At 51.7% G+C, this 26,936-nt stretch overlaps 1 protein-coding gene across 3 annotated transcripts; it reads left to right on the top strand.

The window, feature by feature from the left end:
• Positions 1-444: 444 nt before the first annotated feature.
• On the top strand, positions 445-26,319 carry LOC133628830 (mitogen-activated protein kinase kinase kinase 14-like). 3 transcript variants are annotated; one of them, XM_062018464.1, is made up of 17 exons: positions 445-524; positions 845-938; positions 7,930-8,199; positions 8,751-8,820; positions 9,669-9,882; positions 9,974-10,582; positions 11,570-11,707; positions 13,618-13,747; positions 14,404-14,535; positions 14,967-15,071; positions 15,770-15,933; positions 16,315-16,465; positions 17,100-17,447; positions 18,490-18,596; positions 19,398-19,542; positions 20,027-20,127; positions 20,986-26,319. In XM_062018464.1, exons 3-17 carry the CDS (start codon positions 7,950-7,952, stop codon positions 21,148-21,150), a joined length of 2,829 nt encoding a protein of 942 aa, XP_061874448.1. In that variant the 5' UTR covers positions 445-524; positions 845-938; positions 7,930-7,949; the 3' UTR covers positions 21,151-26,319. The 3 variants fall into 3 exon arrangements, with proteins under 3 accessions (XP_061874448.1, XP_061874449.1, XP_061874447.1); XM_062018465.1 differs by having other exon boundaries at positions 476-524; positions 794-938; positions 9,672-9,882; XM_062018463.1 differs by having other exon boundaries at positions 476-524; positions 794-938.
• Positions 26,320-26,936: the final 617 nt, after the last annotated feature.

The raw sequence follows: 26,936 nt of genomic DNA, 5'->3' as shown, positions 1-26,936 counted from the left end.
AGGTACGGAGGCGAGGGCTCGGGGCGCGAAGCGACGTGAGTGAGGCGCGTGAGGGCACCGGCGGCCTCTTAACGGGCACAGCGCGCGCCCCGTCTCCCTCCGCGCGCGCCTGCGCACTCTGCGCCTGCGCTGCCCCGCGCCGCCGGCCTCGCGGAGCCCCTCTGTCTGCAGGCGCGTCCGCGGCGCGGCGGCGGCGCCCGGAGGGCGGAAGCGGGGGTGAGGCGGGGAATGCTTAGCAGGAAGCCCCGCCCGCTTCTGGGAAACCCGCCCCGCCCCGCCGGCTCGCCGCCCGCCTCCGGCCTTCCCCCGCCACACCGGGGCCCGCCGGGCCCGGCGCGCTGGTTGGTGGCGCGCGGCGGGAGGCGCGGCGGGAGCGGGGTGACGTCACGCGGCGGGGAGCGGCGGCGATTGGCTGCGGGGCGGGAGGGGGCGGGGCCAGCGGCGGCCGCCGCCTGTCAGTGAGCGGCGCGCCGCGGGGGAGGCCTGAGGGGCCGCGCCGGGCTGTGCCGAGCCGAGCCGAGCCGGTACGTGCGGGGGGCGCGGAGCGGGGCTGGGGCCGGTACCCGCCTCGGCGGCGTTGGGCCGCGGCCGTGGCGTTGGGCGCGGGAGCCCCGCGGCACGTGTGTCCCGCAGGGCCCGGTGCCGCCGCTTCCGCGGCCGCCGGCGGGAGGAGAGTGTGAGGGAGCCCCGTGCCCGGCCCCGGCCGCAGAGTGGGACCCTGGGCCCTGGCCGCCCGCGGGGAGCCCCGGGCGGGACCTGCCGGCTAACGGGCTGCTCCCGGCACCCGCTGCAGCGCGCCCTCCTGCGCTCTGCGCAGCGCTGATCCCGGGTGCTTGTCTTGCAGCCTGGGAAGCTCAGGAGCTCCTGTCCTCGGCCTCTGGAGCTGGCCGACCCCGCCGCCCGCCGCGCCCGTCCAGGAGCACCCGTCGGAGAGAGAGGTGAAGCCGCAGGCGTTGCCGCGTCCATCGGGTGTTGCGGGGTGCCGCTTGCCAAAGCGATCGCTGGCCCCGGAGAGGGAAGCAGGAGGCAGGCCTGAGATCAGCTAATCAAAATACACAGCTGAATAGGATCTGGAGTTGGGTGAAGCTGCCCGTCTGCTCGCCTCGCATATTCACCGCTCCCTCCTGCTTCTCTTTGACATGACTCTTTTTTTTTCTTCGGGCTTCGTTGCTGATTAATAAGTTGCTGCTGTGGTTGATCTCAGATGCTTCCTGTCTGCTTTAATCGGTTACATTAGAAACGTGTGTTGAGTGCTTTGCACGTGTAAGAAGCAGCAATCTGAAACTGGCATCCATAAACAACGTCTACATTTCTTTTTCAACTGGCTTTCTCAGCTCTTTTATGAGTAATAACTCGCAGCCTCTTTGCTGTGACATTGGTGATAAAAGCAAATTGAATCAGGCTCTGAAATCCCTGTCTGCAGAGTGCTGCTTTACTGCCTTTTAACTGAGTTAAAATCTGCTATTGGCACAGCCACCAGATTCCTTCAGAATGAGTCATTTGCTATTAACTATTAAATTTTAACTGCTTTAAGAGAGTGGATCTTTGTATAGCATGCTGTGGAGAAGGAGTAAACCAAACAAACACACAACAACTAAAACACCCAAAGGGTTTAGGTGGGACCTGATCTGACGTTGCTGGAGTTAATAAACTTTGCCACTGTCTGTGCTTCATCTTATTTCATTGTTAAATGTGAGATGGTAGAGCTGAGCTTTGGTTGTAACAGTGCTGTGGTGCCTAACTATTGTTAAGAGGATGGAGGCAAAGGTGATCATGCTGCCTCTGTGACTTTTGAAGTTTGCTGTCCAATTGTGTGATGGAGACAAAGGCACAGAGAAAGATTTCCAAGCTCCAAGAGGAGCAGCTGGCTCAGAGTAAAAGAGAACTGAGTTGGGAAAGTCTGGAGATGCTGGAGAGGGGAGACCAAGAGGATGCTTGGAAGGAGCAGAGGGAGGCCTGTGAGGGTTAGACAGGTCAGACTTCAGTCTGTAGGAAACTGGGCTTTGCTGATCATAGTTTAGTGCCACAGTTTAGTGCCCTGGACTCAAAGAACATGGACCTTGTCTTGTTGAAAAGGCAGGTTCTCTTTTGCAGTTGGTATGGGAGTTTGTCTCATGGGAGTTTGCTCAGGCTGGACAGTTAGAAACTCTTCTGGTCAGTTCACACTTGTACTTTACAGCATGAAATCATCATAACTGAATTTGCAGGACCAATCATAAATTAAGCTTACACAGAAATGCTTCTGTCTATACTGAATGGAACTTGCTTTTCAGCCTTACTGCTTCCTTGTAGACCTACATGACATTTCATGAATGGGATTTCAAATGTAAGGCTGCAAAGCACTGTGTAGGATCAACTGGGGAAAACTGGGTCCTGCCTGCCTGGGCAGAATTGGTTTTCATCTGTATTTGTGGGTATTGATGGAAGTTGCCCACTTAGGTGCTTTGTGATATCATCTTGTTATAATTCAGGAAACTGCTTCACTCCACAAGTGGATCTTAAAAAGCAGGATGTAGTTTGGTCTGTGTGGGAACAGCTGAGCCAGGCTGGGAAACAAAACCTCGCCAGGTTGAAGTTTGTTCTGTTCTACTTGTTTGCAAAGCAGTTTGGAAAAATTAGCCTCTTCTTTGAATGAATGGGGATGTGGTTGTGTTTATAAACTCTGGGCAAATGGTGTTATTCATATATTTGTTCAACAACATGAAGAGAATTGTTGAGGAGTGAGTTGCAGCCAGGCTTGCACTTGAGGAAATGGAGAGAGGTGTGTTTAGATCCTGTTGGAAATTCTGCTGATGGTTTAAACCCAGTCAAATATTTTCCTACAGACTTTGTAACAAAACTAGTGCAATATCCTCATGTCTGGCAACTAAAAAGACAGATGCAGCTCATTATCCTGATGTTTAGAGTAAGCAGCCCAGGTGGCTGAAGCAGGATTTTGAAGTATTTACTATCAAACCACTTTAAAGGATGTGTTTACATACTCACTATCACTTGTACCATAACTTGCTCATGAACACATGGCTGATAGCAAAATCCTTGCAACAGGCACTTCTGTGGTGGTTTAGGCAGAGCTTTCAGCCACCTTTCAGCTGTTTAGGCAGAACTTGCAGCCTTACCTGGTGATGTTCAGCTAAACCTGTGTGCAGCAGGTACCAGACAACCTGCAAGGGACTGGGGGGAAGCAGACAAGGGTGTCCAGGAGCCCCTTGGACAGACAGATGGATAACAGTGGTTAGAGATGAGGAGGTGAAGGCTGTGAGCATCCTGGAATAGCAACTGGTGATCTGACTCATCAGGATTTTAATCAGTCAGGCATTCAATTTATTTTTACCTTGGAACTCTTAGATACACAAGGGAAGTTTCTCCTAAAACAGCATCAGGGGTGTTTGAAGGCAGGGGGTGTGGTGAGTGCTACAACTTTTTTCTAATTATTATTAAGTCCTTTCTGACACAAATTGAAACTCCTCTTTGCTGACAGCACTCAGCTTGTTTAAATAATCACCCCCAGCTCATGCTACAATAACAAGCCTCAAACTGACACAGCTGAAACCGGAACCCTCTTAATTTCAGTTCCATCTGAAACAGGGGCAGGCAAGGGAGCTCTCCATGGCATCCAGGCAGAGAAAGGCAGTGGCAAGGAGGCAGGGACGGAGGGGAGTGGGGTGGGGGATTGAAGGGGCTGTATGTATTTGTCTGCTCCTTGGGCCCCAGACCAGGTCTGTAGTGGGATTTGGTGTTTCAACAAGCGTCATCTTTTTGGGTTTTTCCTCTGGTGAAACGTGTGCTTTTGAGGGTTTAGGGGTGAAACATGCTTTTGGGGGTGAAATGTGTGCTTTTGGGGGTTTGGGGGTGAAATGTGTGCTTTTGGGCGTTTAGGGGTGAAACATGCTTTTGGGGGTGAAACGTGCTTTTGGGGGTTTGAGGGTGAAACACATGCTTTTGGGGGTGAAATGTGTGCTTTTGGGGGTCTGAGGGTGAAACACATGCTTTTGGGGGTGAAATGTGTGCTTTTGGGGGTTTAAGGGTGAGACACATGCTTTTGGGGGTGAAATGTGTGCTTTTGGGGGTTTAGGGGTGAAACACATGCTTTTGGGGTGAAATGTGTGCTTTTAGGGGTTTAGGGGTGAAATGTGTGCTTTTGGGGGTGAAACATATGCTTTTTGACAAGGTTCAGTGTCTTTGTATGATGATTTTGTGGTTAGTACTGAGGAAAGGCTCCTTTGGCTGCATTGGCACTTTGCTTGAGTACTTACTGGCAGTTGGTAGGACTAGAAGGTTCCCAAAAAGTGTGTGTGTGCTCTTCTCAGTCCCACTCTAGGGATGCATAAGTTCCCTGCTCTTCCCAGCTGTTGCTTTGTTGTAGTGGTCAGCAAAGCAACAGTGCTGAAATGCTGGTTGTGTTTGAGTATAGCAGCAGCAGAGGTGGCTGACCCAAGTGAATGCATTGCTCATAAAACTCTTCTCAATAAGGAAGTGGGAAACCTCACTCAGACAACATCATTTTTTTTTCTTGTCAAACTAAATGTCAATGTGAAACTGCAGCTGAACAGTCACATTCAGACAGGGAGAAGAAATCTACACCCTTGGAAGCAGACTCATGAGGCCTCATGTGTGTTTTAAAGCTCTTTCCCACATCTTTTTGAACCAAATCTATGAGCTACTCCACAAAATGTTAACTGGAATTCTCCCCAAAGCCGTTGTTAAGGGAGATCCCAGGCAGGCAGAGGGAGCAGGATCCCATGTTAGGCTGTGCTGCAGCGTTTCAGTGCTTTTCCCAGCTCTCAGTCTCTGTATACACGGTAACTCCATGAAACACAGACATGTTCTTTTAAGGTCCTTGCTACAAATAACTTCCAGTTGAGATGGAAGAGCTGAAGAGGGACTTGTTTAGAGAAGGGTGGAGGGAGGAGGTTTTAAAGGAGCAGAAAGTGCACGGTTCTGTCTTACAGTAGTGACGGTTGAGTGTCTCCTTAGTGCTGCCTCCATGCAAATCTCAGCTGACAGCACCAGGGTGCTCCTTTCTCCCAAGAGCACAGGGAAGACCAATGCCTCCCCCAGCACAACTGGCACTGGGTTTGCCTTTCCTGCTGTAAAAACACACTTTCCTTTTCACAGCAGTGAGAACTAGCACTGGTTACCCAGAGCTGAGAGGAAGGGCTCAGTGAACGTAAGGAGCGAGTTGTCTTTAGCACTGCTGGCAAAGCCCGCTGTGGGTTGGGACTGCAGTGTGCACTTCTATTTACTGCATCATTACCCAACTTCCCTTTGTTCCCTTGCAAATAATGAGCCCATACACACGTCTCCAGGAGGAGGAAGGTCAGAGGCACAGAAATCAAGAGTTACAGTTGTGTCTGAGTGATCTGGATGAGGGAGAGGAGAACTTGAAAAGCAGAGAAACAGTTTGGGGTATGAGCAACCACCCTCCTGCTCAGGAACTTGAAGCTCCTCATGTTGCAGGGACGTAGCTTATGTCTGTACAGGAAGCTGTGCTCATCCTGGAGTGGTGGCAAGTAAACAGGCAGATGCAACTGCAGCTCATGTGGGTAAATCCTGTTCTTAGTGGTCTCGCCGTGGAACCTCAGGTACCCGTTTGGTGCTCCCGAGGCTCCCTTTGGTCTAAAGTGGCCCTAAGAAGGGCTGCCCACAGGGCCTGTGCCTGAGAGACCCAGTGCCTACATCCAGCTGACAGGGCCTGCAAATGCTTTGCCCCTCCAAGGGCACAGAGCCGAGATCAGCCTGTTCAGTTCTGAGCACGCAACTTCGAGACAAGTTTCGCTTCACAACTCAGCTCCAAGTCCTGGTTCTTGTTGTTTTCATCACAACTTATGCCTTTTGTTTGTAATGGTTGGGTTTGTGATTCTTAGAAGAACCTGAAAACTGTGTGGCAGCAGTTAACCTGGGCAGGGCTTGCAGCCTCTGTGCCCACACAGCCTCCTAGACCTGAGTCACACTTAAGCTGTCTGAGTGCCGCTGGAGCGCAACTGCTGCGCCCGACACCTACCTCTCTCTTCTCAGTGAGGTATGTGCTTTGTTGACTTTAAACTCAGTAGCATTTCCTTGTGACTCTCTTCCATTTCAGAGGGCTACAAGGGCTTGTGGTTTTGCTTCTGCCCTCCCTCTGCTGTCCTTTACCTAAGCTGAGGAGTGACAGGTAGAATGAAGTGATGGGGATAGGTTTGCTCCACGGACCTTGAAGGTCCTTGAAGGTGAGAGGAGGGTGAGGAGTTAATGCAAATCAGGAGAGAGTGAGTATAAAAATAGCTGGGAACTTGTCAGTTTGGTCACTGGTGGCTTGGGTTAGTCATCTGGCAGGGCCTCTTTCTGCTGCTCCAAGGGATTATTTTACAGCACTGAGATTTGACATAATTTGTGTAGAGGAGAGGGAGCAGAACGGGGTAATGAGTGGGATACTGTCATCAGCACTTCTTTTGCACAGCAGCTGTTCTCTGTTTAGCACTGAATGTGGTCATTGTTGACTTTCCTTGTATACCTGCCAGGTTGTTAGGTGACTCATTTGCACATCACACCAAGGTTCACTTGGCTCCAGAAGGGCTCCCTTCCCCTTCCCTTGGTGGTCCTTTAGGCACCCACTGGCTTTGTCATTTTCCTGATTGAGCTCTGTGTTGCCAGGAGCCTGTTAGAGTAAATGCCCTCTTGCCCCAGGCAGGAGGTAAAATGAAAAAGGGAAAGGGAAACCCAAAACTTGGAGGCCTCAAAGGTGTGCTTCTGAGGGAGTCCTGAGGTGTTGTTTTGCTGGCCTCTGTTCCAGCGCCCCTGCTCCTCGTCTTGTGCTGGGTTGGTAGCGCTGGACACCTGTTGCTGGGTTTTTCACAGGGGGTTTAATGGTGGAAATGTTCTTTTTAAGACTTGGAGCTCCAGCTGTGAGAGGACTGGCACGAGGAAGTGACCTCTACAGTTAAGGGGCAATAGGACATACTCTGATTATAACCTTTGCAGAACCCAAGGTGAGGGGATCAAGGGCTAAAGCAAAGCCTCAGTTCCTGCAGGCTGCTCCTCAGTCCAGGGAACTCCTCCTGCACGTGCCTGGCTTTCCCCTCACAATACACCCCTGTGCTGCCCTGCAGTGCCTTGCTTCCGTGATGCTTTGAAGCTTCTCCCTTTCCACCTCAGCCTCCCTCCCACCTTCCTCTGTGCTGCCAAGATTTGGCATGTGCTGAGGCTTGTGTGGAACCCTTTGAGGCTCCCTGGTCAGCCAGCAGCTCGCCCTCAGTGACTCACCAGCTGCTGCCAAGCCAAGGGATGGTCTTTTCCAGCCCCAGCACTGGCCTCTCTCTTCACCAACTTGCACTAACCCCACACACTGCCTGAGCTCTGCTTTTGTCAGGCCTGACCAAGGCTTTCAAAAGTTGTTTGGGATGAAGGGAAGGGAGGGAGGAGTTCTGCAGGGCAGGCTCGTTGCCTGGCCTTCTTTCTTTGGAAGGCAAATTGAGAAATGGTTTGAGGGTGGCTGAGTAGAGGGAAGGAGGCAATGAGCAGGGTTTCATAGCCATTGGTGTGGTGTGAGAGCAGTGCCATTTCTCCTTGGTGCACTCCAGAAGAAAAGCTTTTGTCCTCTCTTTTTCCTTTTGTTTGAGTGACTGTTGTTCCTGTTCAGTGATCCAGGAGTTCCCACTTCCTCATGGTGCCACTGTTTGCATTTCAGCTAATGGAATACACTATGGAATAAATCTCCCTTTGATACCTGTGTGGTCTCACGTCTTTAGCCCTGAGAGCAATATTGATTATTCAGCTCTTGAGTGATATGAGTTGGGGATGGAGAGCTGGCAGTCTTGGGTTCCTCTTCAGCTCCCTGCTCAGAGGCTGGGTAGGACCTTGAGCAGCCTCCTGTTTCTCCTGAGCTTGAAGCCGCTCCTGCCTCTGAAGTATTTTGACAAGTGTTTTGCTTTTGGTGTTTTTGTTCTTCCTCAGTGACTCTCTGAAGCTGGGAAATGGCAGTGATGGGAATTACATGCCAAGGAGCTCCTGATCCAGCTGTCAAGCACAAGGAGCTCCAAGCTACCAAAGGGCTGAAGGAGTCAGTGAGTGAGAAGCAGAGCAGTGTTTGTAAAGTAGAAGATTCCAAGAAGGTCATTTTTCACAGCCAGTGGAAAATCCTGAATGATGTAATCACCAAAGGAACAGCAAAAGAAGAAACAGAAGGAGGCTGTGCATCAATTTCTATTATTGCCCAAGCAGAATGTAAGTAGCTGGGTGGACTGCTCTTCATTGAGAAGGAGGAATGTGTCATGCAGGATGAGATTTCACTCGCTTCACACTCCAGGAGGGCTGAGAGCAAATCTATCTCAAGTGGGGTGGAGTTGGTGACACATCCCAGTCTCTATTTAGGAAGCTCATGAAATCTCCTAATAATGTGTCAGCATCCACTGAATAAAGCATAAATAACAGAGCAGCGTGTGGCCATTGCACCTAGCTGCTGTGACTACAAATGTGTGTGCTGCTGGGTCACAGCTGATCTTGGCTGGCTTCTGAAGGATGTTTTAAAGGAGGGGGGAAAGGGAAGGGAAAAAGAAGCTGTCAGGTGGGAGCGAGCTGGGAGATGAGGAGATGGCAGTGCTGGGAAGTTATCTGATGCTGGGAGGAGAGAGTAGTGTGGCACAACTCTGTGGTGATTTGTCTAGATCACTGTTTGGTTTAGCAAGTTGGTGAAGTTGTTTCGTAGTCCAGTTGTTAGCAGGAGAGACTTTGCCTGATCCTGAAGACATGTGGTGATCCTGTTTTCTTTCACACAGGTGAAAACAGCCAGGAGTTCAGCCCCACTTTATCAGAGAGATCCTTTATTGCTCACAGTAAGCGTTACAGGTGAGAGACTTCTTCACATGAACTTCTTCCCCACCCCCTTGGCCCTGTGTGCTTAAGCACTCCCGTTTGGAATGGCTGTTCTGGCTGAGGCTCAGGAGGAGAGTGTCTTTCCCCAAACAACTTCCCTAAAACATTTTTGTGTTGGGAGAGAATACAAGTTTAAATATGAGCCACTGGGAACACGTCCCATTGCCTTGTTGTCAGTGCCTGCTGGTTGTCTTCTGGATTGTCAAAGTTGTTTTGAAATGATTGAGTCATTTTCCTGAGGTGCATGGGCTTGAAGCAGAAGGATCCAAGGGCAAGAGAACCCCTGTTGCAGCACTGAGCTTTACATGGCCAGAGCATTTTGGCTTTTTGAAGCTATTTTGAGTGCCCTTAGTCATCCCTTTGCTTCAGTGCAAGGCCTAGTTTTCGTTCAAGCAGAGCAGACTGTCAGCACTTGTGTTACATTGAACGCTTGTTTAAAATAGGTTATGTTTGCACATCATCCCCGTGTCCAGTGTCAATCACAGACACAAACTGTCTCAAAGCACCCTGGAGACACTCAGTACTTTCCCCTCCTGTTTTGCTGTCTAGCCTTGCTGTTCCTTGCAGGAGTTGCAAAGATTGGGAGACTTAATGCTTTGTCTCCCCCACCTTCCCCCCATATTTGTTTATTATGGTGCCAGGCACTCTCCTGTACCGTGGCACTGAGGTCACAAATGCCACGTTAGGAGGCAAGAAGCTATGTTGTGTATTCTTTAAGCCTCAGAGGCTGAATGGCTGGTTCTCCCCCTTGTTCTGGGGGTGGTGGTTGCTGACAGGGGCCGTGCTCTCACCCTCACACCTTGGCTCCTCTTGCTTTGCAGCAGCCGCTCCGACAGTCTCGATCAGATCCCCAACAATGTGGCCCACGCGAGGGAGGGGAGGATGGCTCAGGGCTGCTGGAGAGGGCGGCACCGCGGCAAGGCCAGGAAGAAGCGGCACAAGAAGCGATCCAAGCTGAAAGCACAAGCAGCGGCTGGCGGGAGGCGAGGGCCCCGAACGCCGGAGCAGGAGAGCTGCACCCCGATTCCCGTGCAGGTCAGAGCCTCCCGTGCTGCCGCGGCGCCTGCCGCAACTTTGCCCGGCTGCCTCGAGGTTCCTGCTCAGCTGCTTTTGTTTTGCTTTGCAGGAGGATGAGTCCCACCAGAATACCCTTTACAGAAACGAGTTTTGGGTTCCAGAGTTTCGCCAGGGCTTTGCCTATGATCCGCTGCGCTTGGAGAAGCCTCAGGAGGTTGTGTCCACGGGCAGAGCGCCTTCCCCCAGGAGCCAGTACAAAGCAGAACTGCACAAGCTGATAAGCCCCATTCAGTGCCTTAATCACGTTTGGAAACGGCCCTGTCAGAGGGACAGCGTTCCCCAGCCTGAAACCCCCCATCCTTTTCCCTACAACATCCTCCCCCCTCATTTCCCACGCCTGGACACTCCTCTCCACGCTCTGAAGCGCGGCGCTCTGCACACCTACCTCCACGGGAAACTCGACTACCCGGACAGTGAGCAACGCTTATCAGGCCTCAACTTAGAGTATAGTTTCCCCAAATGCATCAGCCAGTCCGTGAAGAGCAATTCAGACAAGATTTCTGTGGAGGAATACTTGGTGGATGCCTTGAAGGGCAGCGTGAGTGTGGGTGAACCACAGAACCTGGCCAGCCTAGCCAAGACGTGGAGAGGAGGTGGGCTGGAGCCCAAGGAGCAGCTCCAGCAAGCAGATGAGAATGAAGGCGTGCTACTTAACGAGGTGATCTGACCCTCCACACCGGTGTCATGGGTGGCAGAGTTTCTCCTGGGCTTCAGGAGGGAGAGAACCTGCATCCATGTGCTGACTTTTGTAATGAGGCCGTGTTTTTGGGATGGTTCTTGTCATGGTTGGGGGCTGCCCCTTGGAGATGTGGTTTGGGTGTTTGAAGGATACAAAGCCCTGTCTCAGATTGGTGGCTCTGATTTGTTCCCTCCTTCACAAAATATGCATGTTCCTGTAAGAGATGTTTCTGTGCTTAGGCAGTCTTCAAACATGTCTGCTCTGTTTGTGAAAGAACCCAGCCCGTTCAGGCTGCAGTGTTTTATTGGCTCTGGATGGCCTGGGCTGTGACACAGGCAGAAACCAGGGACATGTGGATTGTGGAGGTGCAGAAAATGTGTCTGCTGCCTCTGGTAGGAAGCCAGCAGCTCACCCATTGTCCCTTGCCAAACTCAGGGCTTCGGCATAGCAAATGTATGTAAATCATGTATGTATGGCATGATTCATTTCTTCTGAATTCAGTTCTCTCTCACCACCTGAAGCTCCTCTCAAAGGCCTCTTCTCTGGAATTGGTGTGAATCAGTGGAGTCAGGGTGTCACTTACCTGCCTGAGTGTATTTACCCTGAGATCTAAGACACAGTCTGAGGCTAGTGTCTGTAAGAAAGCCTTTAGCTCACACATAGATGTCTACACTTAGTCACGTGAATCTTGTTCTGTTTGTAGGATTTAGCTTTGTAGTTTTGTCCTGCATGTGAATGGTTTGGGGCTCCAGAGCTATCCATATGCTGGTGGCCTTTCTTCACAGCACTGGGATGCTCTCATTTAGAGCCCACAGTAATCAAGTGAATCTTTCCTGTATCTCAAGCCTGTGACAGAAGGAATTTTGTACAGGGATTTTCCGAGAGGTGCTTTTTCTGCTCTCTGTGGGGTTCAACAGTTAACCATTTCTTCCCTTGCTTCAGCTTGTTTTCTCTCTGAACTTGCAGAAGCTAAAGCCAGTGGATTATGAGTACCGAGAGGAGGTTCACTGGACCAAGTGTCACGGGTCCTTGGGCATCGGCTCCTTTGGAGAAGTGTACAAGATCCAGGACAAACAGACAGGATTTCAGTGTGCTGCCAAAAAGGTAATTCTGTGTGAGAAGGGGGCTGGGCCTGACAGGAGAAGGTGTGCAGAGTAACTCTCCTCCTTCCAGCTGCTGTGGGCTGTAGGCACCTTGTGGTACAGTCACAGTGGAGTGCTGCTGTGGTTGTGCCCCAGGAAAGATCTTCAAAGTGATAGCATGGAGAGAATAAGCCAATGGAGAACCTGTATGTGCAGAGGGAGTCAAGTTTAGCACCCAGTAGGTTCAGTTGGCCTCCAAGGTGTGCTGCAAAGGATCTGGGTTGGTTTGTGCTGAGACAGAGCAAGAGAGGAGAGATTTCAGAACTGTTCTGCATGTTGCTGGTGGCTGTGGGGCAGAAAGGCCTGTGTGAGTTGTCTGCTTATCTAACTGTTCTCTGAAAGCAGGGCTGCTATAATGGTGACATGGCAGGTGTTTCACTGCTCAAAAGGGAATAAAGTGGGAAAGCAAACGAGGCAGGCAGAGGGCACTTAAAGCAGGGAGCTGTCATCTGTTGAGCGAGTGTCACGTGCAGCACTGGCACTCTCACTGAGGTGGTTGGTGCAGATGCAGCAAAGGCTGTGTGCTTTACAGACTGCTCACATCATACTCTGCACACCAAGATACACCACATGATGCATGAAGAGGGGGCAATATAACTCGAATCGGGGTAGTGATTTGTAGGCAGCCATGGGGAGGCCTCAGAGGTAAAGGCAGGGTGATAATGCAAGGAGGTGATGAGGATGTGAACTGCTTTGTTTGAGCTTCACTCTTGAATAGTTTCAGCACTTCTGTGAACTGGTGTTTCTCACGTTGCTCCAGTAGAAAACCTGAAGTGTGTGGGGAGCTTTGTCTGGAGTACAAACCTGTTGTATACAACAAGACTTGAAGCTTGCACTTTTCCAGTTGAAACGTTTGCTTTTCCTTGTTTACACCAGTCCCAGCTCCATGCACTGCTTCTGGGAAGATCTCAGTGGCAAGGCTAAGCCAGCCTGGCCAGGCTTTATCCATTTCTTTTGTCAGCTGTATAGAGGCAAAGGTACTGAAAGCACACAGAGAAAGATTTCCCGTTCTGCATCCCCACGCTGTAGCTGTGGGATCTGATGGCAACGTGAGCAGCTCGTTTGCTGACAGCACATAACTATTTATTATCCACCTTGCAAATACACAGTCTCAGGAGAAACTGACAGCAGGGAGTGTCTGGAGCTGCTGCTGTCTGCCCGTGGTAGAAGGGGACTACCTGACCTCTCACTGTGCTTGCTGTTGTGGGCACCTGCTCCCAGATCCTTGAGATTAAGGAAAAGTAGCTGTAAGCTGGGTTGCTGACAGGGAAGAAACATGATACAACCTTTTCCCACCAGAATCTTCATGACTCATGTTTTCCTTCTGGTCTTTTGCAGATTGTTGTTGTATTTTGTTTGGCTGAACTCTGTGAGCAGAGTTTCTGTGTTCTCTGTGCAGGCTGAGTGCCCCCTAAGGAGCAGTGTCCATCACTGCTTGAGCCCACACTTCACATTCCCTCCTGGTTTGGAGGAGTTTTGTTTTTGCCAAGTACTGCACCATCCTTAGCTGGGATTTCCTTCTGCCATGAAAGCTGAAGGTGTCAGTATAGCTCTTTAACCCAGACAGAAGTTACCTTCTTCCTGAAGGTTACCAGTGCTCAGCCATAAACTGGAAGTCTTGAAAGCTGGCATCTGTATTTGACAGAGCTTGCCCTTCCTCCCATGCTGAGGATTTGGGGACTGTCACTGTCCTGGTTCAGAATCGTTCTGAGCATTCACATTATTGCTGTACCCCCTGACTCCTGTTAACAAAGGTTGTCCTTGTGCCTCTGCTCTGAACCAGCCTGGGACACTGGCCCAAACGTGAGGGAGGGACGATGCCATCAGGGTTCATCCCAGCATTTGCTGAGTGCTGCTGCTTTGTGTGTGTAGGTACAAGTGGAACACTTCCGTGCTGAGGAGCTAACGACGTGTGCTGCGGTAACGAGCCCTAAGGTTGTCCCCTTGTATGGAGCTGTGAAGGAAGGGCCTTGGGTGACCATCTTCATGAAGCTGATGGAGGGTAAGAAAGGAACAACCACAGGGGAAGCACCATTGTAACTGCTGAATGCAATAGACATTGACCTCTTCTTCCCCCTGCCCCAGTTTTTAACCTGGTCATTCTTTGGGGTGTCCAGAGTGCTGTAGCATTAACTCCTGAGGGGGCTGGGGCAGGAATGTGTAGCACGGGGGGATCATTTCCAGTCCTGCCTCTCTCCAGTTCAAGGTGCATCTCTTGGATCTAACAGAAGCTGCAGATTCTCACTAAAACACACAGCTGGTGCTGGTTTTTGCTTTCCTGTTTATTTGGGTGGCAGCAGGTGGAGCCCCTTGTCCTGGCGCAGGGGATACTGTGTCAGCACACTTAGATACTGCAGGCTCCTGTTTCCAGCCAGGACCAGCAGCCCCTAGAAGTGTCTGACAGGATCACACAGTACTTGCTTTTTGATACAGAGACACCATAGAAGTGACACAAAGCAAAAGGCTTCAGGAAAGAGGCCGGTTTCTGTGGGCAGTAGGAACTCTGAGAGCAAACAAAAGGAACAGACCTGTGTATGGAAGATAAGGGCTGTCAGACCTGGCAGTTCTCATTTCTTCCTCAGAAACAATGAGGAACTCTGCTGATGCTGGGAAGAATTTAAAGATAAGCTAAAAGGGACTCTCTGGATTCCTTTCTAGGTGGCTCACTAGGTCAGCTCATTAAACAGAGTGGCTGCCTGCCAGAGGACAGAGCCCTCAGTTATTTGGGTCAGGCATTAGAGGGCTTGGAGTACCTTCACGCTCAGAACATTCTCCATGGAGATGTAAAAGGTAAGGTGATGCTTTAGCTACCTTGTTCTTCTCTTTTTCTCACAAGAGGCAAACTGTTTGGAGGTTCAGTAACTGAGTGGCAAAAGGTTATTTACTGGGCTTTCTGCATTCCAGACAGGAGCTTAGCTTGCTTCTAACCAGCTGGGCATCCCATATTGGTCACCTCTTTTCTTTCTGTCACTCAGAGGGTGTCACAGGCTGTTTCCACAGGCTGCCCCACCTCTGGGGTAGGGGAATCTCCAGGGTGGTAGCTTAAAAGTAGAAACAGTTCTAGTTGTGTACTTGCTTAAGCCAGTGACACTCCATAGGAGGGAGAGACCTTGATTTGGGCTCCAGAAACTGTAGTACTGTGTACTTTTGGCTTTATTTTGTTCCATCTCAGTGACCATAATGCAAAGGAGAGTGACTAATTAAAACCTTCTCACTGCCAGCGGAAAACGTGCTCTTGTCTGACGACGGAAGCAGAGCTCTCCTGTGTGACTTCGGGCACTCTGCTCACCTTCATCCAGATGGCCTGGGAAAGTGCTTGGTCACAGGTAAGGATTTTCTGCTGCCATTCTGTGGGACTGCCCTACTGACTCATTGTTTCTTTTCCAAGTTTTATATGTGGGTAGTTTGCAAGCAGCTGTTATTTTCCAGGCTGAGGCTTGCTTGTAGTGTCTCGCTCGTTGACGTTGCTGTGATGTATCCCACCGACAGCTAAAAGGAGCTGGGGGTTGGAAGCTGATCTCCCTCTAGAAGGCTGTTGTGTTTCTATGCAAGATGATGTCAGCATAGTGCATTCAGTGTTTTGTCCCTGCAAGAAAGCACGTCAGAACTCAACAATCTGGCTCTGACTTGTGATGTCACCTTGTGAAGAGCTGGGGAAGGACCCTGATCTGCACCAAAGTGCCTCACTGGCTTTTGGGCAGTTAAACTCTGCAGAGCTTTTGAATGCAGCTGTTGAGAGAGAAAGCTGTATTACACTGCCAAGCTCAGCAGTGGAGGGTCATGTTGTGCCTTCCAGATGTGCTGGAAAGGGGAGGCTCAATACCTATGTGTGTGTGTGTGTAAGGGATGAGACTGATGAGGGGATGTAGCCCTTGAGCAGCCTAAAGACCACATGATGCTGCTTTTGGGGATCAGGTGACTTGTTTCTCACTTTGAGAAGATGAGGCTGCCTTAGGCTTCCCAGCAGCTGCATGGGAGCAGTTCTCTGGTTTCTGTGCAGTGAGCTTTGTTTGAATGGTTGTAGGGAACTATGTGCCTGGCACAGAGACTCACATGGCCCCAGAGGTGGTGATGGGCAAGCGCTGCGACTCCAAAGTGGACGTCTGGAGCAGTTGCTGTATGATGCTTCATATGCTTAATGGGTGCCACCCTTGGACTCAGTACTACAATCACCCACTCTGCCTGAAGGTAAGTGACCCAAGGTACCTCCAGTGAAAGGTACATAGGCCTGCAAGGTCTCATTACACCTCCCTAGAGAGCAGTCATTTTGGGAAGGCTGACAGAGCCAGCTGGGCAGCCGAGGTGTTGCCAACCTTGCTTGGGCTGATGGTTTCTTATTCCTCTTACTGCTGTGTATTACACATGCTGGGGCTATTTCTTTTGTGTCCTGCTCATGACTTGGGTGTGACATCTAAGCCATGCAGCAGTAAAAAAAAAACCCACACTGCTCAGGTCTGTCATTTGAAGCTGTAATTTCAGTTGGAAGAGCTCTCGGGGTGGGAAGAACCTTTCTGAAATCAAATGAAGCCTCTCTGGTCTAACCTCTTTCACTTCCTGTTTGTTACACAGATAGCTAAAGAGCCACCTCCTCTGAGGGAAATTCCACCTTCCTGCAACCCTCTCACTGCTGAGATCATTAAAATGGGGCTGGAGAAGGAGCCAGTTCAAAGAGCATCTGCGTCTGAACTGAAAACTAAGACCAGTGTTGCCCTTGAAGAAGGTAGAAATGTCCTGTATCTGAAGCTGCTTATCTGCATGGCTGAAGCTGCCAGTTGCTAGTTATGTCAGAGGGATCCTGTGGGGAAATACCAGGATGCTTTCCTGGTCAGTATATCATCTGCACAGGCTTCAGCAGTGGTGTGTGTTTTGGGGTTGATAGCCTCTGCCCACAGCTGGGTGTTTCTCACCCAAAGAAATGACAGGTTTCCTGTGTGCTGTCACAAGCCCTTTCTTCTTCTTCTGCCTGAAGCAGATGATGTTGTGCTTTTATGGAGCTTTGTGTGGGTTTATGAAGGTGTGTGCTGTGGGTAGGCTCGTCCTCAGCTGAGTTATCAACTGCATCTAGTGAGCTGGAGCCTGGTAGGCAGCAAAACTGAAAGCAGAGGTTGGTTGCATCCTGAACTGGAACTCATGCTTGTGGTCCAGTCTTGCCTCTAAGACAACTCATAATGTGTTTCACCTTAATCTTGCTGAAAGGGTCTGTGATACAAATCCTTGTTGTAAAGGTGATCTGGTTTTGTCTTGGGAAGCTGAGCATTTCACAGCAGGATACAGTTCAGAAGCTCATTGTAAAGGAAAACTTTTGGGTTGTTCTCCTTTGTTTGACAATGTTTGTGTACTTTTTGGTGTTTTAGTGGGAGGTGTGACAAGCCCCTGGAAAGGAGAATACAGAGAGCCTAGACATTTGTCTTTGAACAAAGACCATCCACGGACGTCCCTGTCCCCCACAGCGGGTCCAGTTTGTGAGACTGGTTCTGACCCAAAATTGTCAGTCAAAGTTTCTGGTACAAGCCCAGCTCTGCCACCACCACCCCCAGAGCAAACAGAAGAGATGGAGGGAAGCCCTTGGAAAGTCTGCAAGGAGTTATCTGAGACCTGGGATCCTCCACCTCTCTCCTCCACTCCTCTGCCCCTGAAGAGCTGCAGCCACGTGGAAAGAGCAACAACCATTTCAGAGCAGGAGCTTCAGCAGCTGGAAATAGGTAAGTGATGGGCCATGGAGGGGGTTCAGGGGGTTGGCCGAGGCCATGATAAAAACCCAGCTGCTTTCTTTTGGCCTGCTGACAGTTATTTCTGGGTGTTGAGCTTGGATGTCATTTTGTTCACAGTTCCTCTCTCATTACATGAACAGCTTCCTTGAAATTACCACAACTAGCAGTTCTTAACCAATTAAATATGCCCCAAAGGTGGTGATCAGGATTTCCTTCCACTCTGGACAGTGGAGGGAACTTCTGTCATAGGGGTCATGAACCTCTCTGCAAACAGGAGCTTCAGCCTTGGGCACCCACACACCATATAAATGGTGTCTGCAGTCCCAGCTGCCTCTCAAGTTTTAGGGCTTCAAACATAATTCTTTAAGAAAGGGATAACCCTGTGGGATGGCAGATGTCAGACAAAGCAGCACAGCTAAAATCACTCTGCAACTGGTCTGCTGGAAAACCTGTAGGCACCAGACAGCAAATTTGATTGCCAGCAGTAAATTCAGCGTGAAACTCGGTGAAGTAGCAGTCCAGCTCCATTGCCTCGGTATAAATCAGCCTTCCACTTCTTAGATCTCCTGTTTTCTAGTCTTTGCAAGTGAATTGAAAACTTCAAGCTAGGTGAGAAGTGTCTTGAAATGCAACTGCTGTCCTGAAACTGGGGAAGGGCACTTGAGGGGTTGCTGGGGGCTAGCTTTCTTCTCAGATGGCTTTGGATCTTCAGCAGCCTTGTGAGCTCTGTGCATTACCAGTGCAAGCTACTGCAGGGCTGAGTACAGAAGTTTGACCTTTCCCAGGGTTTCATGTGGATGGATGGAGAGTGAAGAGTGGTGGGTGACAGAACAGACAGGAACTGGGAGGGCCTGGGTGCTGGTCCCATTCCTGGCATTGTGCATGGCATTTCATTTCACAGTGCACAATCTGTCCAGTTCATTAGGCAATGCTGAAGGAGTTGAGGGTATGCATTGCAGTACCTGTGATTAGAGCAGGGAGGCGTAACAGGAAGCACTGGCAGTGTCATTCTCATCTCTCCTTTTGCCTGCAGAACTGTTTCTGAACAGCCTTTCCCAGCCTTACTCACTGGAGGAGCAAGAACAAATGCTGTCCTGTCTCAGCATCGACAGCCCCTTTGTGTCAGACGCCAGTGAGAAGGTGAGTGAGCCTGGCTGCTGGCCCGGGGCTGTGGGGGTGCCAGGGTCACCACCTCTGGGAAGCTGCAGCCTGGCTCCAGTGGAGCTTCTCCTCTCTGCTGCTGCTTTTTGACACCTGGTTTGCTGGAGAGTACTTTGGGAAGAAATCTTTGTCCTAGGACAGTGGGGTGTTTGGGACTGTGGTGGTTCTTTAGTTTACTCTCTGGTGTGGATCCCTTCCCTCCAGTTGCTCTCCTCAGCAAGCAACAAGTGTGTGGGTGTGGAAAGTCTCCACCCCCCTAACCCTGTCTGTGGGGAAGAAAGGAGCTGGAGGAGCAGTGCTGAGCACAAGAGCTGTACCAAGTTGGACCAACCATCTGTGCAGCCCAGGGTCTTCCTGCTGGCACTGGCCACTAAAGGGATGGTTGGGGAAAGGCCAGCAAAGCGGGGCAGAGGAGGAGACCCTCACCCTGGATATCCCTTCCCTCAGCACAGCCCTTTCCAGGCAGCACAGCTGTGTGGGGTCCATCTCTCTGTGTGCACTGCACTGGTGTTCCTGGCTGCTGCTCACTGAGATCAGAATTTTACCTGGTGTTTTATGCTCCTGTCACTCAGGATGGTAAATGCCTCTTTTCTCATCCAGCTCTTCAGCTGACTGTTGATCTGACTTTCCCTTCCCGTGCCTGCAGCCTGTCACCTTTCTGATGGCAGCGAAGTGTTGAGCAGCCCGGGGCCCAGCCTCAGGTCCCTGTGCATCTCTGCTTCTTCCTGAGGGTATTTTAATCTTTAAGAGCCTTTGACAAACTTGTGCTTACCTCTGCAGAACTCCATGAAAGCTTCCCAGAGCTTGAGGGACACCATGAGCTCCGGGATCCACTCCTGGAACAGCCAGGCAGACGGACAGAGCTTCAGCTGGAACAACCTGCTGAGCCGCAGCCGCCACACGGACACTCCCAGCTGCTTCAACGGTCAGTGGGCTCCTCAACTGGGGAGAAAGGAAGGGTCAGGTAGAATTTCCTCAGTATCTAGAGGGTCTGGGATACAGAGACTTGGAGCTCTTCTTATCCCCCAGCTGCTGGGTCAGGACAGAGCCTCCTGAACGCAGGTGGGTTGTCAGGGGGCTGTGTGTGCCCCAGCCCTGGCTGCGTACACCGTGCCTGGTGCTGCTGCCACGTGCAAGGATTTGGGCTTTAGAACCATAAATGTCTACAAAGTGATTCTGAGGGCATATTGTGCAAATCAATACATCCCTCCAGCTGCTTGCTTGCTCAGTTCAGCTCTGCTCTGTGAGTCAGTGTTGTCTCCAGCAAGCAGAGACCTACCTGAATTAGATGCTTAATGACAAAAGCGAGTTCTTGTGATGTATGTGCCCTGCTCCTCAATTTTCCTGTGTTGGGCTGTGAAGCCTTGATGCCTGCAGCACGAGTTAATGACTTCTCTTGTGCATTTCAGGAGTGAAAATCCAGATCCAGTTGCTAAGTGGGGAAAACTTACACATCAGAGATTTCCACAGGACAAAGGTGGGAGACGTCGCCACGGGGATCAGCAGCCAGGTGAGACACAGTGTTATGTACAGCCTTTTGTCTCAGGAGCAATTTCTTCCACAGTGCAGCCTCATAGTGACCCAGAAGTCCATTCAGGAATCCTAGTGCCACTGTTAGTAACACCAGTTCAGTGCTGCTGTTACCAGTGTGAGGCCAGAGGATATCTGAAGCATAAGCCATTGCTGATTGTCACAGGGAGCATCAGGATCTCCACCTGAGAAAGTGCCTGGGCTGCAGGTTGGAAATCCTTCTTCTCCACTGTAAAGAGAAATTCTTTCCCCCTCTCCCTAAAGACGAAACACTAAATGGCTCTTTCATGAAGAGCAGTAACACTGGCTGAGGGCAACAGGCCGTGTTTGGCTGTGACACGTCCAAGCCGCAAGGCCAGCGGAGATGTTGGCAGACTGCATGAACCTCGCTGTGGGCCTCCCTGGCAGCCACTGAAAGACACTCCTGAGTGTTTGTGGGCCAGTGACTCATCTGAGGGTAAAGTGTGGGGATCATCTCTAAAGAGAGAGTTTGCAGAACTCCAGAGAGTGGTGTAGTGGTGCTGGTTCTCTTCAACATACTCTGTTCTCTTGGACACGGTGAAGCAAAACATCCCTGGCCTACAGAGGAAGTGAAAGTGCCCAAACAGGCACTTCAGCAGCCAGCAGCAGCGTGAGTGAGGCACTTTGGCAGCAGGTGAATGCCACCTAGCTTCTGAGGTACTTGCTGCTGAGGGACAGTGGGGATGATCCTGCAGAGCACAGGCCTCTCTCCAGGAGCTTTTCTTGGCTTGGGAAGCTATTTGCCGGCTTTGCATCAAGGATGTTGTGTCCTGCAAGAGATCTGAAGTGCCCCTGGGCTGTTTGTTCTGCTTCACAGATCCCAGTCCCTGCTTTCAGCCTGGTGACTAAGGAAGGGCAGCCAGTTCACTACGACATGGAGGTGCCCGACTCCGGCATCGAGCTGCAGTGCACTCTGGCCCCTGACTGCGGCGTCAGCTGGACGTGGCGGGTCAAACACGGGCGGCTGGAGAACAGGCCCTGAAGCTCTTCCTGCTCTGGAGGTTTTTACCTTGGTGAAAGAAGGAATTGCAAAAGCTTCCAGCCAGCCCTGCAGGGGAGCAGCAAGTGCAGGTACTGGTGGCTTGTGCTGAAGTAGGATAGCGGAGCAGCAGCTCGCTGCGCTCGGGCCTCGCTTCTGGCGTCTCTTCCGATCCAGTTCCAGGCCACGGCCCGAGCTGAGGTGTTCCCCGGCACAGGGGGAGTCACTTGTTTTGGGTGTGAGCGTTAGATTGAGCTTGAGAGTGGTGGGTGGAAATTCCTGCTTTTCAGAGGAACGTGGTTGTGCTTCTCAGCAGCCCAGGGGCTGGGCCAGGACGCCTGGTGCTCGGCTTCCCACGTGAGCCCGGCAGCGGCGGCGCTTGCCCCGGCAGGAGGTTGGGTATCTTCAGTGCAGCTGCGGTTGTTTGTGCCAAGAAGAGCTGGCAAACTTCCTCCTCAGCTGCAGAAGAAACTTCACGTCTCTGTAGGGCTTTGAGTAGCATCATCTCTACATCAAGCCTTCTGCAGGGGGAAAATAACAGCCATGAGTAGCTGGGTTCTTGGTTTCACCTCCCACCCTTCCCCGCAGACACTTGTTTCTTGAATCAGAGAAGGACTTTGTTCCCAGAAAGAGCTTTGCTTGCAGCCCTCACCTTCAGCTCTCCCCCCTGCCCTGGCAGCTGCTGCTCTCCGAGGCCTTGCTGGCGGCGGGGGCAGGAAGAGGCTGTGCTGTTCCTCGGTGTGCACAGGGAGGGGTTTATCTCTCCATCCTCCCACCGCTGACTTGGGCCTTGATGGGAACTGTCCCATCCAGGCACCGTCCCAGGGAGGGGGAAGGGCTCAGGCAGGGTCTGGGTTTCGCTGCAGCCTTGGTGGAAGCTCTCAGTGCTGGCTCTGCCAGGCCCTGCTCAGCCCTGACGGGGTGGCACCAGGCTCTGTGCTGCTCCCCTCATGTCAAAACACGCTCACAGCTCGGCTGGGCAGCTGGGCCCTCAGTGCCTTAAGCTTTGAGCTCTTGGGGTGTATTTTCAGAGTGGTTTGAGGATTTTTTGGGTATATTCATGCATGCTCACCCTTGTGTGACCCACAGCACGAGCAGAGGGAGGTGTGAGCTCTGAGAGTGCTTGCTGAAGCCTTTGCACACCAGGAAATCACAGGTGCTAGGCAGGGTGCTGTGGCTTTTCCAGGGGCTGTCTGCACCCAGGCTGAACAGAGAAACAGCTCCCCAAAAGCCAGGCAGGCCCTGCCACATCCATCCTGCTCTGGGGGAACACAGAGGAGCAGGAGCACTGGCGGTTCTCAAGTGAAGTTCACCTAAAAAACAGCAGGGCAACGTTCAGCACTGGGGCTGTCTTTTTGAGTCATATGCTCCTTAAGAAAGTGATGCTCTTTCCCTTTGGTCTCCTGCAGCATCAGCTGAATTTGTTACACTAGGCAGTGCCAGCCCTGAACACAAAACTAAGGCAGTGTCACTCCTGAACCAATGCAGAGACACCCCTGAGCACAAAACCAATGCAGAGACACCCCTGGGCACAAAACCAAGGCAGAGACACCCCTGGGCCCAAAACCAAGGCAGAGACACCCCTGAGCCCAAAACCAAGGCAATGTCACTCTTCGAACCAATGCAGAGACACCCCTGAGCACAAAACCAATGCAGTGTCACTCCTAAACCAATACAGAGACACCCCTGAGCCCAAAACCAATGCAGAGACACTCCTGAGCCCAAAACCAAGGCAATATCAGTCTTCAAACCAAGGCAGAGACACCCCTGAGCACAAAACCAATGCAGAGACACTCCTAAACCAATACAGAGACACCCCTGAGCACAAAACCAATGCAGAGACACCCCTGGGCACAAAACCAATGCAGAGACACCCCTGGGCACAAAACCAATGCAGTGTCACTCCTAAACCAATGCAGAGACACCCCTGAGCCCAAAACCAATGCAGAGACACCCCTGAGCACAAAACCAATGCAGAGACACCCCTGAGCACAAAACCAATGCAGAGACACCCCTGGGCACAAAACCAATGCAGAGACACCCCTGGGCACAAAACCAATGCAGAGACACCCCTGGGCACAAAACCAATGCAGAGACACCCCTGAGCACAAAACCAATGCAGAGACACCCCTGAGCACAAAACCAATGCAGAGACACCCCTGAGCACAAAACCAATGCAGAGACACCCCCGAGCCCAAAACCAATGCAGAGACACCCCCGAGCCCAAAACCAATGCAGAGACACTCCTAAACCAATACAGAGACACCCCTGAGCACAAAACCAATGCAGAGACACCCCTGAGCACAAAACCAAGGCAATATCAGTCTTCAAACCAAGGCAGAGACACCCCTGAGCACAAAACCAAGGCAGAGACACCCCTGAGCCCAAAACCAAGGCAGAGACACCCCTGAGCCCAAAACCAAGGCAGAGACACCCCTGAGCCCAAAACCAAGGCAGAGACACCCCTGAGCCCAAAACCAAGGCAGAGACACCCCTGAGCCCAAAACCAAGGCAGAGACACCGCTGAGCCCAAAACCAAGGCAATGTCACTCTTCGAACCAATGCAGAGACACCCCTGAGCACAAAACCAAGGCAGAGACACCCCTGAGCACAAAACCAAGGCAGAGACACCCCTGAGCACAAAACCAAGGCAGAGACACTCCTGAGCACAAAACCAAGGCAGAGACACTCCTGAGCACAAAACCAAGGCAGAGACACCCCTGAGCCCAAAACCAATGCAGAGACACCCCTGAGCCCAAAACCAATGCAGAGACACCCCTGAGCCCAAAACCAATGCAGAGACACCCCTGGGCACAAAACCAATGCAGAGACACCCCTGGGCACAAAACCAATGCAGAGACACCCCTGGGCACAAAACCAATGCAGTGTCACTCCTAAACCAATGCAGAGACACCCCTGAGCACAAAACCAATGCAGAGACACCCCTGAGCCCAAAACCAATGCAGTGTCACTCCTAAACCAATGCAGAGACACCCCTGAGCACAAAACCAATGCAGAGACACCCCTGAGCACAAAACCAAGGCAATATCAGTCTTCAAACCAATGCAGAGACACCCCTGAGCACAAAACCAATGCAGTGTCACTCCTAAACCAATACAGAGACACCCCTGAGCCCAAAACCAATGCAGAGACACTCCTGAGCCCAAAACCAATGCAGAGACACCCCTGAGCCCAAAACCAAGGCAATATCAGTCTTCAAACCAATGCAGAGACACCCCTGGGCACAAAACCAATGCAGAGACACCCCTGGGCACAAAACCAATGCAGAGACACCCCTGGGCACAAAACCAATGCAGAGACACCCCTGGGCACAAAACCAAGGCAATATCAGTCTTCAAACCAAGGCAGAGTCACCCCTGAGCACAAAACCAAGGCAGAGACACCCCTGAGCCCAAAACCAAGGCAATATCAGTCTTCAAACCAAGGCAGAGTCACCCCTGAGCACAAAACCAATGCAGAGACACCCCTGGGCACAAAACCAAGGCAATATCAGTCTTCAAACCAATGCAGAGACACCCCTGAGCCCAAAACCAATGCAGAGACACCCCTGAGCCCAAAACCAATGCAGAGACACCCCTGAGCCCAAAACCAAGGCAATATCAGTCTTCAAACCAAGGCAGAGTCACCCCTGAGCACAAAACCAAGGCAGAGACACCCCTGAGCCCAAAACCAAGGCAATATCAGTCTTCAAACCAATGCAGAGACACCCCTGAGCCCAAAACCAAGGCAGAGACACCCCTGAGCACAAAACCAATGCAGAGACACCCCTGAGCACAAAACCAAGGCAGAGACACCCCTGGGCACAAAACCAAGGCAGAGACACCCCTGAGCACAAAACCGAGGCAGGGCCAGCACTGAGCAGACATCTGTTAAAAAGTAGAACTCCTGTGGAAGAACTGCACCTGCTCAGCACTGTGGGCATAGTTTTTGTAGCACTTTTTGTTCTAAAGCACTTAATCCCCTGTCCCAAATAGGCACCTAATTGTATCTCAAACACCACCTTAAGAGACATTGTAGTGAGCAGTTAACACATGATGCAGTCCCTGCCAGGAAGGAGTGGGGGGAAGGGCCAGGCTGTCTCGACTTGGTCTTTTCAGATGCCATAAACTGCTAAGAATTCTAGGCTCTGGAGCAGGAGGGAGCAAAATGCCTCCTCAGGGCTCCCAGGAGCTGCTGAGTCCAGTGCACCAGCCAAACCCCACGCCTGGCGTCTCCCCCATGGCAGGGGGGGAAAGGAAGGGAAGGGGAGAAATCTGTTGGCTGTTTCTAAGAGCCCGTTGGTGCTGTGTGGCTGTGAGGCAGGGCTGGGGATGATGTGTCAGTGTGAAACAGCCTGGGCCCTTCCCCTGGGCTGAGGCTTTGGCTGTTGTCTGCATCGAGGCTTGAGTGCCCAGCTCCTTGGCTGGTGCTCAGCTCCAGCTGTGCAGGAGGCAGCAGCTCTCTCTCCCTTGCCAGGGCTCCCCAGCCTCATGCTTCGTCCGTAGCATTAACCTGCATCTGGGGGCAGCAGTGCAAAGGGAAGGGGAGCAGTCAGCCCCCACTGCCAGAACCAGGCAGATGCTGTCCCCCTGCTCCTCTCTCACATCAGCATTAGCCTCTTGCAGCCTGTCTGTGCTGTCCAAACCCCTCAGCCCAGCAGCAGGGCTCTGGGCCCTGCCCAGACACACGTTCTCCTCTCAGGAGGGACTCTGGCACTCTCAGGCTTTTACCACCTCAGCTCTCTCCTGCCACCAAGACAATTTCCTCTTGATGTGCCTGGTCGTTGTTGCAGTGACAGGCATCAAAAGTGCAGCTTCCAGCCCAAGGCCTGTGCTGCAGCACTGACAGAAAGTCAGAACTGTTCATTATGTACCGTAAGACTTGGCTGAAGCTGTGCCTAACAGACCAGGGTGTTGAGGCAGAACCCCATTCAGGGTAGGGAGGAATCCCAGAGGCCCAGACACAGAGGGCTCTTGGCCTGTAGCTGCTTTCCCAGGGTGTGGAAGGGTCACTGTGCAAAGCAGCAGGAAGCTGCTGGTGGGGGGACTGGGCAGTGCTGGGGGAGGCCATGGGACAGACAGTTTGTACCCAGCAGATGACACTTTATCACACTGTGACTTCTGGAAATGAACATTGTGGAGCTGGATTTGCACAGGGGAAAGGAGAATAAAGCTGGATAACAAAAAGCTGCTTGTTTCTCATGGGTAGTGGTTTGATACATTGTCCCAGAGGTGCTGAGTCAGAGCTGGTTCAAGGGAAGCCTGTCCTGGTTAAACTCTGCTCTCTCCTGCCCTACTTTCTGAGGGATGTGTTTCTGGGTCTGAAGAGGCAGCAGCACTTCTGTCAGGTCTGAGCTAAATGCGCTTGTATCTGTTATCAGGCAGAGCATCCCTCCTCCTGTCACTGTGAGTGTTCCCAACAGTGGGAACAGCAGCTGTGGGGTGCAGAGAGGCCGAGCTTGGGAGAGGCACCCACAGCTCTGGGCAAGCACAGGGAGCTGCTGGGCTCAGCTTGGGTGGTGTGTGGCTCTGAAATGGGTGCAGGGCCCTGGGCTGTGCTGGTGGCCAGTGAGTGAGGGCAGGTATCTGCCCCTGTGAACCCCAGGCTGAGCTGGGAGGGGTGCTGTTGTCACTTACCTGTGTTTGTCCCGTGAAGGCAGAAGGCAAGTCAGGTGTCTCCACTCAGAAAGGCAGATGTGTTGTCACCAGACGTCCTTGCAGATGCAGATCAGCTCGGGGAAGAACCAGAGCAGCCCTTGTCTCTGAGGACAGCCCCTGTAAAAGGGCTGC

The sequence above is a fragment of the Colius striatus genome, chromosome Z (genome assembly GCF_028858725.1).
Source record: "Colius striatus isolate bColStr4 chromosome Z, bColStr4.1.hap1, whole genome shotgun sequence".
NCBI classification, from domain to species: domain Eukaryota; kingdom Metazoa; phylum Chordata; class Aves; order Coliiformes; family Coliidae; genus Colius; species Colius striatus.
This window is presented reverse-complemented; position numbering and strand designations above follow the sequence as displayed.

Coding starts and splice junctions, on each gene's coding strand:
- LOC133628830 (XM_062018464.1), top strand. CDS start 7,950: ATGGCAGTGATGGGAATTACATGCCAAGGAGCTCCTGATCCAGCTGTC. Junction 13,748..14,403: donor CTTCATGAAGCTGATGGAGG/GTAAGAAAGGAA, acceptor ATTCCTTTCTAG/GTGGCTCACTAGGTCAGCTC. Junction 18,597..19,397: donor TGTCAGACGCCAGTGAGAAG/GTGAGTGAGCCT, acceptor TTACCTCTGCAG/AACTCCATGAAAGCTTCCCA.